Source organism: Ochlerotatus camptorhynchus, unplaced genomic scaffold (assembly GCF_037179485.1).
Source record: "Ochlerotatus camptorhynchus isolate MF236.1 unplaced genomic scaffold, CSIRO-AGI_Acam_v1.1 ptg000008l, whole genome shotgun sequence".
Taxonomy (NCBI): domain Eukaryota; kingdom Metazoa; phylum Arthropoda; class Insecta; order Diptera; family Culicidae; genus Ochlerotatus; species Ochlerotatus camptorhynchus.
Genome location: NW_027040500.1, coordinates 1,903,949 through 1,919,081, shown reverse-complemented (window position 1 = coordinate 1,919,081; position 15,133 = coordinate 1,903,949). Strand labels below are relative to the sequence as shown.

General features: G+C 36.6%; 2 protein-coding genes across 30 annotated transcripts in view; one reads left to right on the top strand and one right to left on the bottom strand.

The window, feature by feature from the left end:
* Positions 1-15,133, bottom strand: part of mub (poly(rC)-binding protein mub) — a 672,225-nt gene that overhangs the window by 142,094 nt on the left and 514,998 nt on the right. For all 29 annotated transcript variants that reach the window (XR_010517496.1, XR_010517497.1, XM_065218846.1 and 26 more), the window contains one exon: positions 10,295-10,351. Coding sequence is in view for 27 of the 29 variants with exons in the window: in XM_065218846.1 (XP_065074918.1) it covers positions 10,295-10,351 (57 nt within the window). In the remaining 2 variants the exon portion in view is untranslated. The remainder of the gene's footprint in view (positions 1-10,294; positions 10,352-15,133) is intronic.
* LOC135698915 (uncharacterized) overlaps positions 1-15,133 on the top strand; it is a 55,797-nt gene that overhangs the window by 34,129 nt on the left and 6,535 nt on the right. The gene's annotated exons all lie outside the window — the stretch shown is intronic.

Sequence of the window (15,133 nt, the reverse complement as noted above, 5' to 3'; positions counted from 1 at the left end):
AATTGAAAAGTATTTTCAACTTCTTTATGACAAGCCGTATTGCTTGGGATTGTTCATAACAAAGAAAGTCACTGGTGACCAATTTTTCACACATCATTCAGCATAATCGCGAAAAATAGGATCGAACTCGCAGTTTTATGCACGCCACACAATCGTCAAACTTTTAAAGTTGTTATGACGATATCAGTTGCAGGGTGCCACCAGAAATATCGTAGATACGATGCGAATAACCCATAGACAGAGCAGATATTCGAAATCGGAAGCACAACCGATGAAAATGTTGCCACAACTTGTGCAAACAACAAGCATTTTGTGAACTCTGTTATCTTAGCGTGTATGTACTTTCTGCAACGCATTTGAAAGAAGGTTATCTACTGATGCGCTGTTGGGCAGGATGCGAGGATACGGATCAGACAATTCGTCTTGTCGCAGGCTTCTTCCACCCACACCCACAGAATCTGACATACATGTGTTATCGTCACGCATGGATAATCTATTTATGTCTCGTCTACATCATCCACCACTCCCAAAGAGCAGGAAGCGAACAAATTCCACTTCCATTTTCCCGCTCGACAGTTCCTTCTGAGCATGAAAGCTGACTGACACCCGAATCGTGCTATAAATGCTACTCATCGCAGAAGCGACAGCCAGTGTACTGACAATTTGCCTGATAGCACTGTAGATTGAAGAGTACACAAATTTGTGCACGAAATTGAAATTGATTTGTCAACGATCCGGGTAGTGGCGCTTTTTCGCTAGCTCTGACTGACAGTTGGATAGACACACCGGAAAGGAAGAAGCCTTTTCAGGTTTTGTTAGATCGATTGGCTTGTCTTATCGGAAGTGTCGCTACTGATTAGAAGTAAAGAAGGATGTTTCCATTGAAACACGCTTTTTACGTCTGTTGCCTCCATACAAAAAGGGGGTTTATTAGCATGTGAACAGATTGAAGCACGTCATCATCCCATAATGTAATTTGATCCTTATGATGTTTAATAGACATGTGCTTCCTCTTCTTTGTGAAGCTGCACTGGAGCGACATGTTTGCATCGTGTTGTAATAATGATACCCTATTCTAAGTGCGAAACATTGAAGCTCCGGGCGCTCGACAAACGAGGGGATGGATCAAGCCACAGTCATAATGAGTAGTCCATTAAAATAAAGATACAAACGATTTAATTTTATTTTAATTATGCTGTCTAAATTTACTACAACAAGGATTTTCTATCTGACTGAATTAATCATTCAGAAAGTTAGTCACAGCCAGTTTTAGATATTTTATGATGATTTCTCTTAAACATTCTTTTGGAACACTTTTTTTTTTCAAGTTGTACAATAAAGATCCATAGTCAAAACTGATTATTTAAAGCAGCAATATTGATATTTATTGACATTAGCTTTAAGAGGGATATGTGTTCCGTTGGATCCCTTGCACCGTCATGGAAGTAAGGTATGTTTATTAATTCAATTACAAGTATGCTATAAAAGGGCCCAGCAGGGTTGGTCATAAGGAGCTTCAGCTTTTGAATTTAATTGCAACTTAATTTTGATTCGAACCGAGAAATTTCCCGTGAAAGCACTGGTAACACACATGCTGCGTAACAAATTAATCCAAAGTGGAATATTGCTACATGAACGATCCAAGTGGCTACTAGCAAAAACAATGTAATTTAATAGTCTCGCCCGGTTAAGTTACCCCCTCGGTCAACCAGCAGAGCGTGGAGCAAATTTCATCGGAAGCAACGGCAATGAAGCTAGAAGCGAGCAAACTGCAGCAGTAAACTTTATTATACCATCATTAATCATATCATTTGTACCGAAACGCCGGGTGGCCACTCGCACATGTAGAAGAAGACTTACATCTCTCCCGCACCTCTGCAGCTTTTTCCCTTGCTAATAAACGAATAAAAATCACTACCCGACTGCATGCTCATATCGTTTTGCCTTCTTCAGTTTTTCCCACATCCTGCTACCTATAGTGTTTTCCTCAAAGTTTCCTTGGTCGGCATATGAGGTTTGTCCCGTACGTAAAAGTTTAGCAGGAAAATGAAGAGTAACGTTGGAAAATGGACAGAATGCACCTACGGACTTTGCTTTCGATGGGTGAGGAGGATGAGGAGGGAAAACTACACTATCATACACGACCGGAGAAGAAAGCACAAAAATGGAGTATCGCTGACATGCCACAAACTAAATTGAATCGTTGTGTTCTGCCGGGCGTAGAGATAGAAGAGTTGCATACCGGGACGAGGATGGTTGGGTTTTAGTTTGCAACTTTTTTCATGGTTTTAAACTTTCGGACCATCCGTTTCGAGAGAGCTTCCCATGTAGGTAGGAAGCAGCAGAATCGACTGGAATGGAATCCGTACAAAAACTTCCTCTTGTACAGGGCGCGTAATTTTGTTTCCCGTTGTTTTCTCGTTTTTGTGGAAAAATTCAAGCGAACATACACGATACACGTAGACAAAACTGGAATGTTCCTAATGCAATGAATTTAAACGTCGATTTTATGGCTTCAGTTTGAACTGTTTGACATGATTGAATAACGGGAATTAATATTTGTTTACAGTGAAGGGATTTGTTTCTGCCTCGTTTCAATTAGTATGGAGTGTGTAGAGATTCGTTTACGTATCGGAGTGGGAACTTTGTCTTTGTGTGCCGGAATCGTTCCGTTGGCTTCGAATGTTTTCTTGTTCTACGGGAAGGTGGTGCTTATTTCAGGAAATTAGAGAAATTCTTTCATGAAGCCGCTTGGAAGAACTTTCATGGCAAATTGAGATCTTGTAACACGGAATGCTATTTAATAGCTGGAAAACGAAAGTTTTAATATCTTGACAACCAGATAGTGTCAGACGGCAGGACCAAAAAACATAGGTGCAAATCAAGATGGGGGCTGCTTTTACGAGTTTTCGAAATGTCTAACCAAATAAGGCAACGCAGGAAAATACGAATTTGCATTTTAAAAGTGAAATCTGATTGTTTTTAATGATTCTGTTTCCAGTCCAGTGGGGAATAACCTTGGAGTGCCCCGGGGAAGTGTATTAGGATCCCTTTTATTAATGACGTATATTAATGACTTGCGACGTGAATTAGCGACATTAATCTTTTTGCAGATGATATTTTGTTATTTATTCCAGCGGATTTAGATTATGCTGTTTTACATTTGAACGAAGATTTGCATTCTTTAAGCAGATGGTTGAAGTATAAGAAATTGAGATTGAATATAAGTTAAACTAAATTCATGGTAATTTCTCGGAATCGAGTAAATGAGAACGTTTCCGTTATACTTGATAATGAGGGTATTAATCGCGTTCGAGAGATTAAATATCTTGTCGTGATTATTGATGACAAACTTAAGTTCAACTTTCATATTGACAATGTCATCAAAAAAATTGCGAAGAAGTATGGAATTCTATGTTGATTGAAATACGATTACACCAATACAAATCAATCATCTATCCTCATCTGGACCTTTGCCCTTTCATTTTAATTCTGGCCAATGCAACACACATATCGAGATTACAGTGCTTGCAGAATAAAATAATGCGTTTGATTTTGAAATGTGATAGATTCACTTCCTCAATTTTGATGCTAGAATGGTTGTCGGTGAAGCAAAGCATTGAATATTTGACAATGGTGATCATTTTTAAAGCAGTTAACGATTTGCTGTCTCGATATTTGTGTGATCGAATTGAAGGAGGAAGAGACTTTTATAGATATGATACTAGAAACGCGGATGAAATAAGAACGTAACATTTCTTGACTTGTGATTCACAAAATTTAGAGAATTTTATAGTATTAAATGTTTTTAATTCGATGCCTATTTAGACACATTAAACGTTCAAGAGACATGTCATTTCACAGGTTATAACTGTTAATTATGTTATTGACGAAGTTTGTAACGGATTATTTTGTATGGATAGCTGTCATAACGACGTTTTAATAATTATTGTAGCACTGGAAGAACTATTTTGTTCGCCACGATGGTGATGATGGATTTTTAATATTTGATTTAATGGTAGTAGTTTAAAAAAAAGCAATTTTGAGTAGTCTACAAAATATTGAGCCTCACTCGCGTATTATTAGAGGACTAAATTAAACATTTGATAAAAAAAATGTGGAACATTAAAGCTTATTTGGAAGATGCCTTGAATTAGTAGTAAGTGTTCTGGCTAAATGTCGGAGGTTCGTGCATTCTGACGTTGCTGAAAATTACGATAGCATCAGATTGCAGGATTGTTAGTGTATTAGAATGCCTTGTTGATTATTCATAAACCCTTCGCTGGGAAAGCTTGCGAATATTTAAGGTGGACAAAAGAGTGAACAAAGAGGTGAACGTCTAAGCTTTTTATCATTTACATCGCTGTGAAGTAACTGCAAATTGTTGAGGAAATGTGTATCTGTAACTGTAACCAGTTCGTTTTTGTTTGCTAATCTGGTTAAATGTTATACATACTTATCTTAAAGATAAACCGTCTAGCTCAAGCCTTTGTAAGGTCTCTCAGGTCTTCTCAGCAATCCTTTAACACATTACGCTGATTTTCTATATATGATTAGTGTCAACCATAGTAATCTTCAATCAGCAAAATTGGTTGAAGGACAGCCAAGAAACAGCGGTGGGTAAACGGTACCACTCACCGCATATATGAAGTGGTAGATCACCTTTTCGTGATACGTTACGGGATTTAAGATCTATCACCGATTCCTAGTCCTGACTACTTCAAACTAGGGGAACATGATTTTTCAGTAATCAAAGGAACACATCTTAGTCCTTGTTACTTTTTATGCCTTGTTGAGAGTGACAAGACTCGGCTTTGTCCACCGAGGATAATCTTGAAAGAAGGAAAAAATGAGTTAGTTTGCCTTCATCTATGTGATTCCTAATCTTCTATTCGTTGTTCCCTAGTTTGAAGTGGTTAAGACTAGGGTTCTGATGCATGGGTATTATCGGTGTAATTCCTTAATTTTGTTGCTGAGGAATCCAATTTTAACTGACAAAGGGGCACCCCTTTAGAGGGTGTTCCAACACTCCGAAGGGTATAAATAGCGGGACCTTTCAATTAGAATTCCAGGTATAGTAAACTATTCTTTTTCTCTTAATTCACAAGTTTTGTAAGTGACAAGCGCCAGAAAATCAGTTCAAGCAGTGTTACTATAATTCATAGCGATGTGTGAAAAAAAAAAAACTGTAACCATACCCGAGCAAAGTCGGTTAACAAAATGAAAGCAAATCGATATTAAAGTGTGCAGTTCCTATCATAATGAAAACTCATTTTGATTTCAAATGTTGCAACATAAGTCTGATATCATATTGTGTTTTTATTATGCAGTCAAGACGTTTTAAATGAAAGCAACTTAACTTGAAGTTCTGCTGTTTACGTCTTGTTTAAAATTTAATTGAAATTCATCTGTCGTTGAACTAATGATTATCGTTTATCTGATTTGTTTAACACATTTTAGGTCATTCGTGACTTGCCCGCGGTGAGATTGGAGCCTAAGTCTTTCAGCTTGAGAAACATGAATGGTAACCATTTACTCTAGGCCCGTATTCAGTTAAACATTATGAATGCAAAATCAGTAATCAAATTGATTTCATTGAAAGCAGGATTAGTTTTCCGTTTGCTTCAACAGTGTAAAATTTTGCTCTCATTTTTGCTGTGTTAACCGTTAAGTCAACCAAAATGAGATCAACTGGAGTATTCAATATAAGTTACATCATAACAGCAAATTTTGATTTCAATTTGATCTTCAGCTTTGCTCGGGTAACCATCAATAAGGAAAACCGAGTTGCTTAATTGATCATGATTCGTTTATTACCTCGATTTACTCTATGTTACGAGGAGAGGTGCTTGGGATGGCAATGTTCTCATCCTTAGAAGTTACTTTTCTAACTGCTTCCGAACTTTACGCTAAAGGCAGAAATTCCTCTGGTTCCCCTCCATCTAGCATTTAAAACACTTGTCTTTAATCTCGTTATACAATACATTCCTTGAGCACATGTCGAGACCCAGCTCAGCAAGAAAATCCTTCGGAATAGTATGCTAGTTCGTGATAGGGTTTCGCTGATTGGAAATCGTACATATTAAAAGTTTTTCGCCGAATTTCGGCATACCAATTGTCGAAATTTTCACTGCCAAATGCTCGGCAGGCATCTCGGCAAAAGAAAAGCTTGCTGGGAAATTCGGTAATCCTAAAGTAGACAGTTGTAAATTTCTGTCACTAAATAATTGATTTGTTAATCATTTATTGATTTACTTCTCTCATGATAGACAGACTCCATTCAAAGGTGATTGAAATCGCAGCTGCGAAAAACCCGTAAAACAACTTGTTAGATGACAAGCACGCGATTTTAGAAACGGTGACACGGAACTCGTCTTATTCACTATATGTAAACTGAAAGCATAAGTTATTTTCATATAAGAAATGGAACACTCTGGATCTTAAATTGTTAGCCCTATGAAGAGGACTGATTTCCTGTTCATCCTTATCGTTCTTCATTGTATAGTCGGTACAGACCTTATTTGTGAAAAAATCACGACTTCAATGTCACTCGATTCACATGATTTGTTTTTATTTTATTTTCAATTCTGAACAAGAATATCGCGATTTAAATAAGTTACAGTTCCTTTGCTGTAAATCAGTAATGTATGGAACAAATACCGAGTAAATTAATTAGCTGATTTCAATATTATCTGTGTTTGTTGATGTGCTCAGATTTTTTTGATTAACTTTTTATTATTGAAATTTGCTGCTGTTTTGAATCAGTATTTTTTCTTGCCGAGCTCGACAATCATTTTAAAGTGTGTACACTCAACATGTATTGAACATCCCATAGCATATGTTTTTTTTTTCGGTTTGAACTTTATTAAAAGCACTTTAATCTCAAATATCTTGCAAGTTACTTCCATCTCATCAGCAATCAGCATTCACAAAACTGAAAATTTCGGCCCAGGTGAGCCTCGCACTTGTAATCAGAATATGTTAGCAAAGTGTATCCATAATTTCAACACTTATCACCACATTTTTGGTTCAAACGGAAATATCAAGATAAACTGCCGAGTTGTAAATAACGAACAATGTCCACAGAAACAATAGAGTCTACCCAATTCGTTGAAACCGTGATCGACATCGAGGGAAGGTACGCTTATCTTGTCTTTTCGGACAACCGCTGTCACATAACAAATTATTAGTATTTTAATACTGATCCACTTATTCTCTACATTCCCTTCCTCTTCTACTCTCAATTTGTAACGATTGTTTAACATAAGTTCTCTGACGAATGAATTTCGATTCTATCGGAGCAGCTCTTAAAAGTTGAAACTCGTCCATTATAAAACTTAATTAAATCCAAGAATCATCACAATGCAAACATTTACTGGGAAGCTGCTTTTCAGGCGTAACGAGGCTTTTAAGCATTTAAAGATCTAGAATACTCAATACTGCCATTCTAGGCACCTTGACTGCCTTGCTTGTCTACGTATCTTTGAATCATAATTTAATCATAACCGTGTAACTCTAAACAAGACCATTATTCTAAATTCATACCAATTGCGTAGTTTACACGACAAAGGATTGATGTTTGTTGGACACAACTAAATTCCGCATCCATCAAGAGACGCACCAATCTACTTGGATGTTAAATTATGACAGTCTCGATTAGGTACAGCAACTGCTCATAAAAACACACTAGCCTAGGTGAGTAGGAGGTTACATTTTGTCACAACCAACAACGTCTAGCGTCTACTAAAAGATTGAAATTACTTTACAACAACCCCTCGATTCCAGTTCAACTCAGAGATGTGTCAAAACTCAGTGGAAGTATATTTATGTAACCGTTGAAATTCATAACCATCCTCAAGCTACACCGGGTAGAGTAAAGTGCAGATTGTGGCAAAATAGTCAAGGAATTGACTCATGATTATAAAATAAAATATATTGTTATGGTGAAAAAAACTGACTTTTAAAAATAAGTGCGTACTCTTGCTCTACTTTACTCTCATTAAATTGTATGAAACTAGCGAGGTCAGTCATACTTTAATTCATATGTTATGGTTGAGAAAAAAATCTTTGAATTTGAATGATATTCCCTGAGATACCCTGATTTTCCAGATCTGAAAATGAATTCCCTGATTTTCCAGGATTTTTCAGTTAGTCGACACCCTGACATCAACTATTGGAAATTGAAAGAATAGCGCAATTAAAAATCTAATGCGTTGCAAAAAAAACCCTTCACGATTTTTTGGAAAATTTAGAGGAAATGAGTGAAATGGTTTTGTTCAAGACATATGGCAGTCAGTGCCGATTGCTTCAAATTGTTTACTCACGATAGTACATCAGTTTCCATTCAAACAATTTCTAACGTGGCGCAATACAAACTAAACTCATTCATTAGCTCTAAGCGTCGGACTTTTCCACGCGCTCTATATTTCATATGCAATGCAATCGATATTCTCGAAACACAAAAAAAAATGACCACTTTCCTCCTCGGAAACCAAACACTTTCTACCATGTTTTTCTCCGCTAACGGTAACTATTTTGAATCGCATCATCACACTGCCACCTACGCACATACACCGTACAGGAGCGAACACTCATCATCGCTCACCAGAATCATCAATCACACCGGTTCAGTATTTCTTTGACATGGTTTTGGAAAACTACTGAATCGTGGCAGAGTGAACCACACGGATCTCGTTTCCGTATACCTGTCGTTTCACATGGTTTTCCCCCAACCGGAATCAGAAAAACGGAAAGTTTATGCGCTAGAGTTGTTCCAATATCTGTCTGATGTAGTCGAAAACACTTCAAAGAATGACAGTTCCATACCTATCAGCAGGTCTTCTTAGACACACACACACACACACAAGCGAGAGCACTAACAGCGAAACGAAACACATGATGATCTGCAACAATGGCAGTTGCCTCGTGCCAATCAATACACTCTGTGGGTGCTCATTCGAAATATGATTAAAACTAGCTAGAAATGAGAGGTGGAAGTGTGAAGGAAGAAAAGCGATCTCGCGCAAGAATTTGCTGAACGTGAGAACCGGAACGATACGGGTAGTTTTACTGTTCTTCCTTTGTCGATGGTTGAACATTTTCATGTATACAATGGGATAGGGCTGGTGCAACCGGTTGGAGGTGGATTTGAAGGAAGAAACTTTTTTTTAAGTAGGAAGTTGTCTAAACAGAACATGATTGCAAACAAGAAGACGATACAGCTTGGCAAATAGAGGGTCACAACATGTATATTAGGGTGGGTCAAGTTTGTGTGGCGAATCACGACTTTTTGATGACAACTGCTCTTTCGATTTTTATTGAGGTCCCGAACATTTGTTGCCAAATTTTAACTATGTTTTTTTTTTATAATCCATTTATTTGTCAAGGCTCAAATGCGTTAGCTTTGCGGAGCCGAATATTTTTTACATGAGAGAACTTTAAGTTTGTATGAAAAATGTATAAGCAACGGGGTCGCAATTTGCTTGTCAAAAATTCAAAAATAGCTCAATTTTGAATAAAATACGAAAACCGCCTAAATTCAAAATCCGCGTAAGACCGAAAAATCGCGTAAAAAGCGACTTAGTGAATTTGTTTTACTACAGGCCTTGTGCTCCGCACATACCTGCAAGCGTATATCTAAGCTTGTAAGCATGCGCGGAGCACTTGGTCAAGCAATAGTAACATAGAAGTCGAATGCTAAAAGGTTAGTAACATAGAAGTCGAATCAATTTGCGATCTTCAACAAAGTTGTTCTGCATAGTTTATCCAATCGAAGAATCAGATTTGGTAAAAAATTACCAATGTTTGATGCGTTTTCTAAACTTGAAACAATTTTGTCATAAGTAGATTTATTCAAAAGTGAGTTGAATTTTTCGAGCTTTCCATGAAAAAAACTTCTCGAGTTTGAGGAAAATCGATAGTGGATTCACTGAGATAGACTGAGTAAAATTGTAATGGATTTTCCTCATATTTGGGAAGTTTTTCCTGGAAAGGCCCGGAAAATTCAACTCACTTTTGACGAAATTTAGTCGGTCTGACCGTCCGTGCACAAACTTTAAAGTTCTCCAGCAAATCCAGATCGTAGACATAAATCGTTCAAATTTGGCACAACAACAGATCGAAAGAGCAGTAGAAAAGCAGGGGGTTGTAAAATTGGCCCACCCTAATGTACATACAACATCAGGAAGGCAGACAGGAAAGCCAAGAAGTGACATTCCGTGCCGGTCTGGCCTCTACGTGCTTGCTGTCGTTGCAAAAAGAGAAAAAAAAAAAAAAAAAAATGTCGCAAACTTACCTCTTCCCTGAATCGTTTGACAATTTCTCCTTTTTTGCCAATTATACTTCCGACTTCCTGCAAGTAGAACGAAAGGAAAAACGTGTTAGTGATAAGCACGTGGGAAAAACTTGTAAATGTACATCTAGAAGGAATAATAGCTATCAGTCGACGATCACAACAAATCGTTCCAGCAATTGAATTTGATGTAGCGATGAGCTTTTTTCTGCTTCTGAGAAAATAGAGAACTAATTCTGATTTGGACAGTTTGTCATTGGGTTAGAGATGTTGTACGTCGCTTCAATAGGTTTGAAGATACTGAAATGGCCCACATGTTGCACATAATCTATCGTTGACACCGGGTAGAAGAAGTTACCGCTTTGTAGTAGAACTACAGCAATACTTACCTTCTTTTTTGCCTTTCTTGTTTGCCTACGTCGATTTGTTCCTGCCTTATTTAAGAAATTAAATTATTCCGGGGTTTTTTGGGTGCTTAACATACTTTTTCCGATTTCATATAAATAGCTAAATGTGGTAGAAAAGGAATAGCGCCATGATTAATTTCAGCAATTCTTGACACTGATAAAAAAAATAGTTACGAAATTTTAATTTAAAAGGAAAATTGGAGAAAATACACACACACAATATAAATAAATTATCAGAATTTTGAAAATTTATGCTGCATAATTTGAAGTTCGAAACAAGTTAAAAAATATATTAGAATTTAAAAATGTATCTAGTTACATGACATGACATTAGGCCGAATTGATAGATTGAGCATGGACATTCTTTTGGAAAACAAATAGATCTACGAACATTTTAATTCTCAAACCTCAATTTTGTTCAATGATTGCATTTAAAAATTATTAAGAATATGTGGGGAGGGTAGTTTTTTACTATCTTGAACTTTGCTAGATTGTTTACTATTGCTAATTTCAAAACCTCTGATTAAAAAAAATACCGTGGCCCTGGGAAACAATTTCACATGAACTGTAGGATGAATTCCAAAGAAATTTAACTAAAAATTTCAGGTAATTTTGAGAAGTTTCTCATGAAAATTGCAAGGAGAAGTAAGGTACATTAGTTTTAAGGTAGTTCTGAAGAGTCTTTATGAGGATTATGATTATAATTTCAGATAACTCAAAAACAAATCAATATGACGGAGCCTCTTTCCATCAAAATGAATTAACCCTTCGGCAAATTTGACTACAACCCTAAAATATTTATAATAATTCCTTAGAAATCTAATTCTTAAAATATCTCAACAAATTATTTGCAAATACTTTGACTATATGTTTTTAGTATTACTTCTACGTGAAGTCAACGATTTACATAGTTGAAGATGCTAATTTCAAATAACAGACTATAGTGGTAATTTTTATACGATAGATGGAGTAGATGAAAGCATAGAGTTGATAGTTCCGTTAGAGTACGGCAGTGTGAAGATTGTATATAGATATTAGACAAGCGAGCTAGGACAACTTTTAAGGAAGGTACAAATCGGTTTTTTCATCTCTCTTTACCAAACTCCCCCTTTGGAGAGGGATGGTGAGGGGTGTCCCCCCCCCCGCCACCACTGGCAAAAAGAGATGAAGACCGACCCGCTCATGTACCAACTGTGTGTTTGAAACAGTTCTACCGATTTTTACCGCACTTCAGTTGTTATTTGAAGGAAGGCCGTGTCCCCTCGAGATCGTCAAGTCGACGATGACAGGAGCACATATCGTGGTAGGGGTAAACAATAGTTGCAATTACCAAACCTACGACTGGATGCCTTCCTTCAAATAACAACTGAAGTGCGGTAAAAAATCGGTAGAACTGTTTCAAACACACAGTTGGTACATGAGCGGGTCGGTCTTCATCTCTTTTTGCCAGTGGTGGCGGGGGAGGGGACACCCCTCACCATCCCTCTCCAAAGGGGGAGTTTGGTAAAGAGAGTTGAAAAATCCGATTTGTACCTTCCTTAAAAGTTGTCCTAGCTCGCTTGTCTAATATCTATATACAATCTTCACACTGCCGTACTCTAACGGAACTATCAACTCTATGCTTTCATCTACTCCATCTATCGTATAAAAATTACCACTACAGTCTGTTATTTGAAATTAGCATCTTCAACTATATTTGCAAATGTTTAATAGTTTCAAGAGAGAGTTCCTTAGATAATTTATAAGAATTTTGAGGAAGTTTCAAGGAGTTTCTGTGAGGGATTGACAAGAAATGTTGAGCATACAGGGTGTCCATTCAAATAAAAATTTTCAATTCCTGGTTTTTCCCGGTTATTAAAAAAAAACAACCCAAAAATCACTTCTGCCTTATGCAAAAAAGACGTTCAAAATTAACCGTTTATAGATAATCATATATTTTTGTCAGCAAAAACTCTCTTTGTAGAAAAAATATGAGATGAGATTTGCACTACTATGTTGATGATCTAGATCTCCAAAATCTCATGAAATCATGAATTCGTATAAAATCAAAGAGTCTCGCAAAAAATGAGCCTAAATGTTGTTTTGTTATGTTGGAAAAATCATATATTAATGGTACAGGTATAGGAGAAACGCAGTATTTTTTAATCTTCCTGGAGTTTACATCTTAAAGATCTATTAGTCAAAAAAAAATCTTGTCCGATTTTCACTTTTGAGCATTTTGAGTCTCCGTTCATGACATAATTTAAAATTATCAATTCTAGATAGAGCTGGAATTAGGGCGTAACAGCTTTTGTAAACAATGACTTCTCTCGATGGTTTCCAGGAATTCAAAGCACGCCCACTCAAACCAATATAACCATCGGGTAGGGGAAGACTTCCCTACCTGATGGCGATGTTGATTTGCGTGGGAGATCTTTGACTTTCTAGAAATCATCGACAGAAGTCATTGTTTACAAAAGCTGTTAGGCCCTAATTCCAGCTCTATCTAGAATTATGTTTAAAAATAACATTGTTCGATTATCAAAATCATCCCGGATATCTGTTCTTGAAGCTCTGCAGACTCAACAAGGCATACGATAATTCTACTTAATTCTTAATTTACCATTCTATGGTAAACCTTCGTGAAGCTCCATAAAATAATTGATTTGGATTATTTGGTTTTCCAAAATGCGTGCAAGTTTAGATCTGTATTGTTTTTTATTATAGTAACTTTAACACTCTTGGATCATTTGTGACTTAAATTTGAACTCATGAAAATGATGATTACTCCCTAGAAAGGTTTGAGCTGGACAAATTATCTCTCAGATAATTAAGTACTTTGTCTTTGGCGTGAGAGGTATGGAGTCAGATTTTTATGTTTTAAAGACTAATCAAGGTTTTATTTATCGGCATGAATCTACTTCATATATTCAAGTAGCTTCGTAACAAGATATGTCTCGCTCAGGCTTTATACTAAAAATTCTTCACTCGGAAAATTGCAGCAAAAGAATTCAAAATTCTTTAAATGACACCAACAAAAAATCTAAAAAAAATACTCTCTAAGCTATGGTGGTAGGAACAACGGAAAACTCACCGTTTGCTCCGTGCGCCAACAGATTGTGAGTGAAAGAAAAGAAAAGAGTTTTTGTAATTTTGGGGATTTTTGATACTTTAACACAGTGTTGTAAACAAAAGAGTATAATTATGTATATGATATAAAATTGATTGATCATGTAACATTGCAAGTTTTATAAAGGTTTAAATAATTCTTCAAGACTAAATTATGGCCTACAAGAATATGATAAACCCAAATTTGTTACTTATATGGTCTTTCCCGATGCGATTTGAGTTTTCCCGGATTTTTCCCGGTTTTTTTTTCCGGCAACTCCGAATTCCTGTCCTTTGATTCTTCCCTTAAGCTGTCAATTCTATTAAGGTAAATCACTGAGGTGATATCCTTATTCTCATTGCTACTTTACGTTTGCTTTACTGGAATAGAAATTTTAGGTGAAATAGGCACCGATTTCCGAGATTGGTGTAATTGAAAATTTTAAGTGGAAGTGCATGTACATATAACCTTTGTGGCGGCCATTTGTAGACTCTACAAGGAATCACCTTAAAATTGTTGGTTCTGCTCTGAAATACATGGAATTCTCGTAAACACCTTTAAACTTCCTTTAAGTTTTCATAAATTCTCTTAAGCTCTCTGTACTTCTATGAAATTTTAGGAACATCTTAAGGGTCCTCGATTTCTTATTTACCACATCAATTATCCTGAATTTTTCTAAACTCACTCTAATAGATCTTATAGACAACTTTAAAAACTACAAGGGACAGCCCTATAGGGTTGTACGCAATGGTGGCGTAGGCCTACGTGGTCTTATATAATAAATCTTATTTGTTAACTGCAGCAGGAGCTTATGTTTTGTGTAGGAATAGGAATCTGAGCAGTGTTCGCTCTGTTTACACTCTTTAGTATGACGCACTTGACATAGATGGCCCACAGCGACTCACGAAGAGCTACTGATTCCAATCAATAGCTGTGCGGCTTCTTCCTCCTTCTATGGATAGTCATGTGGGCTACACCTAGCAGCTTGCAGGTAGCCTTTCGTTGTGTACTTCAACCACCACGCGGTGATTGAATAAACACCGTTTGGTGCGACCGTATAGAATTCAACTTTGAAATCTGTGTTAGGGAAATCGCTTTTCGCAGGAAATCAGTGATAATTTTAACTATCCAAGCAACAGTTGCACATTCGTGCAATTTTCAATAGTGACACTAAAAAAAAATGATGAAGTCTTAAATTTAACAGATGTGTAGAAATATATCTGATCGATTGGTGATAAAATTATTGAAATTAGTCCAGGGGCAGCTGAGTTATTGTAGTTCAAAATATTTTTTTTTGTTACATGTTCCATTTTCGGTTTTCACAAAGTGTACCCCCATATAGAAATC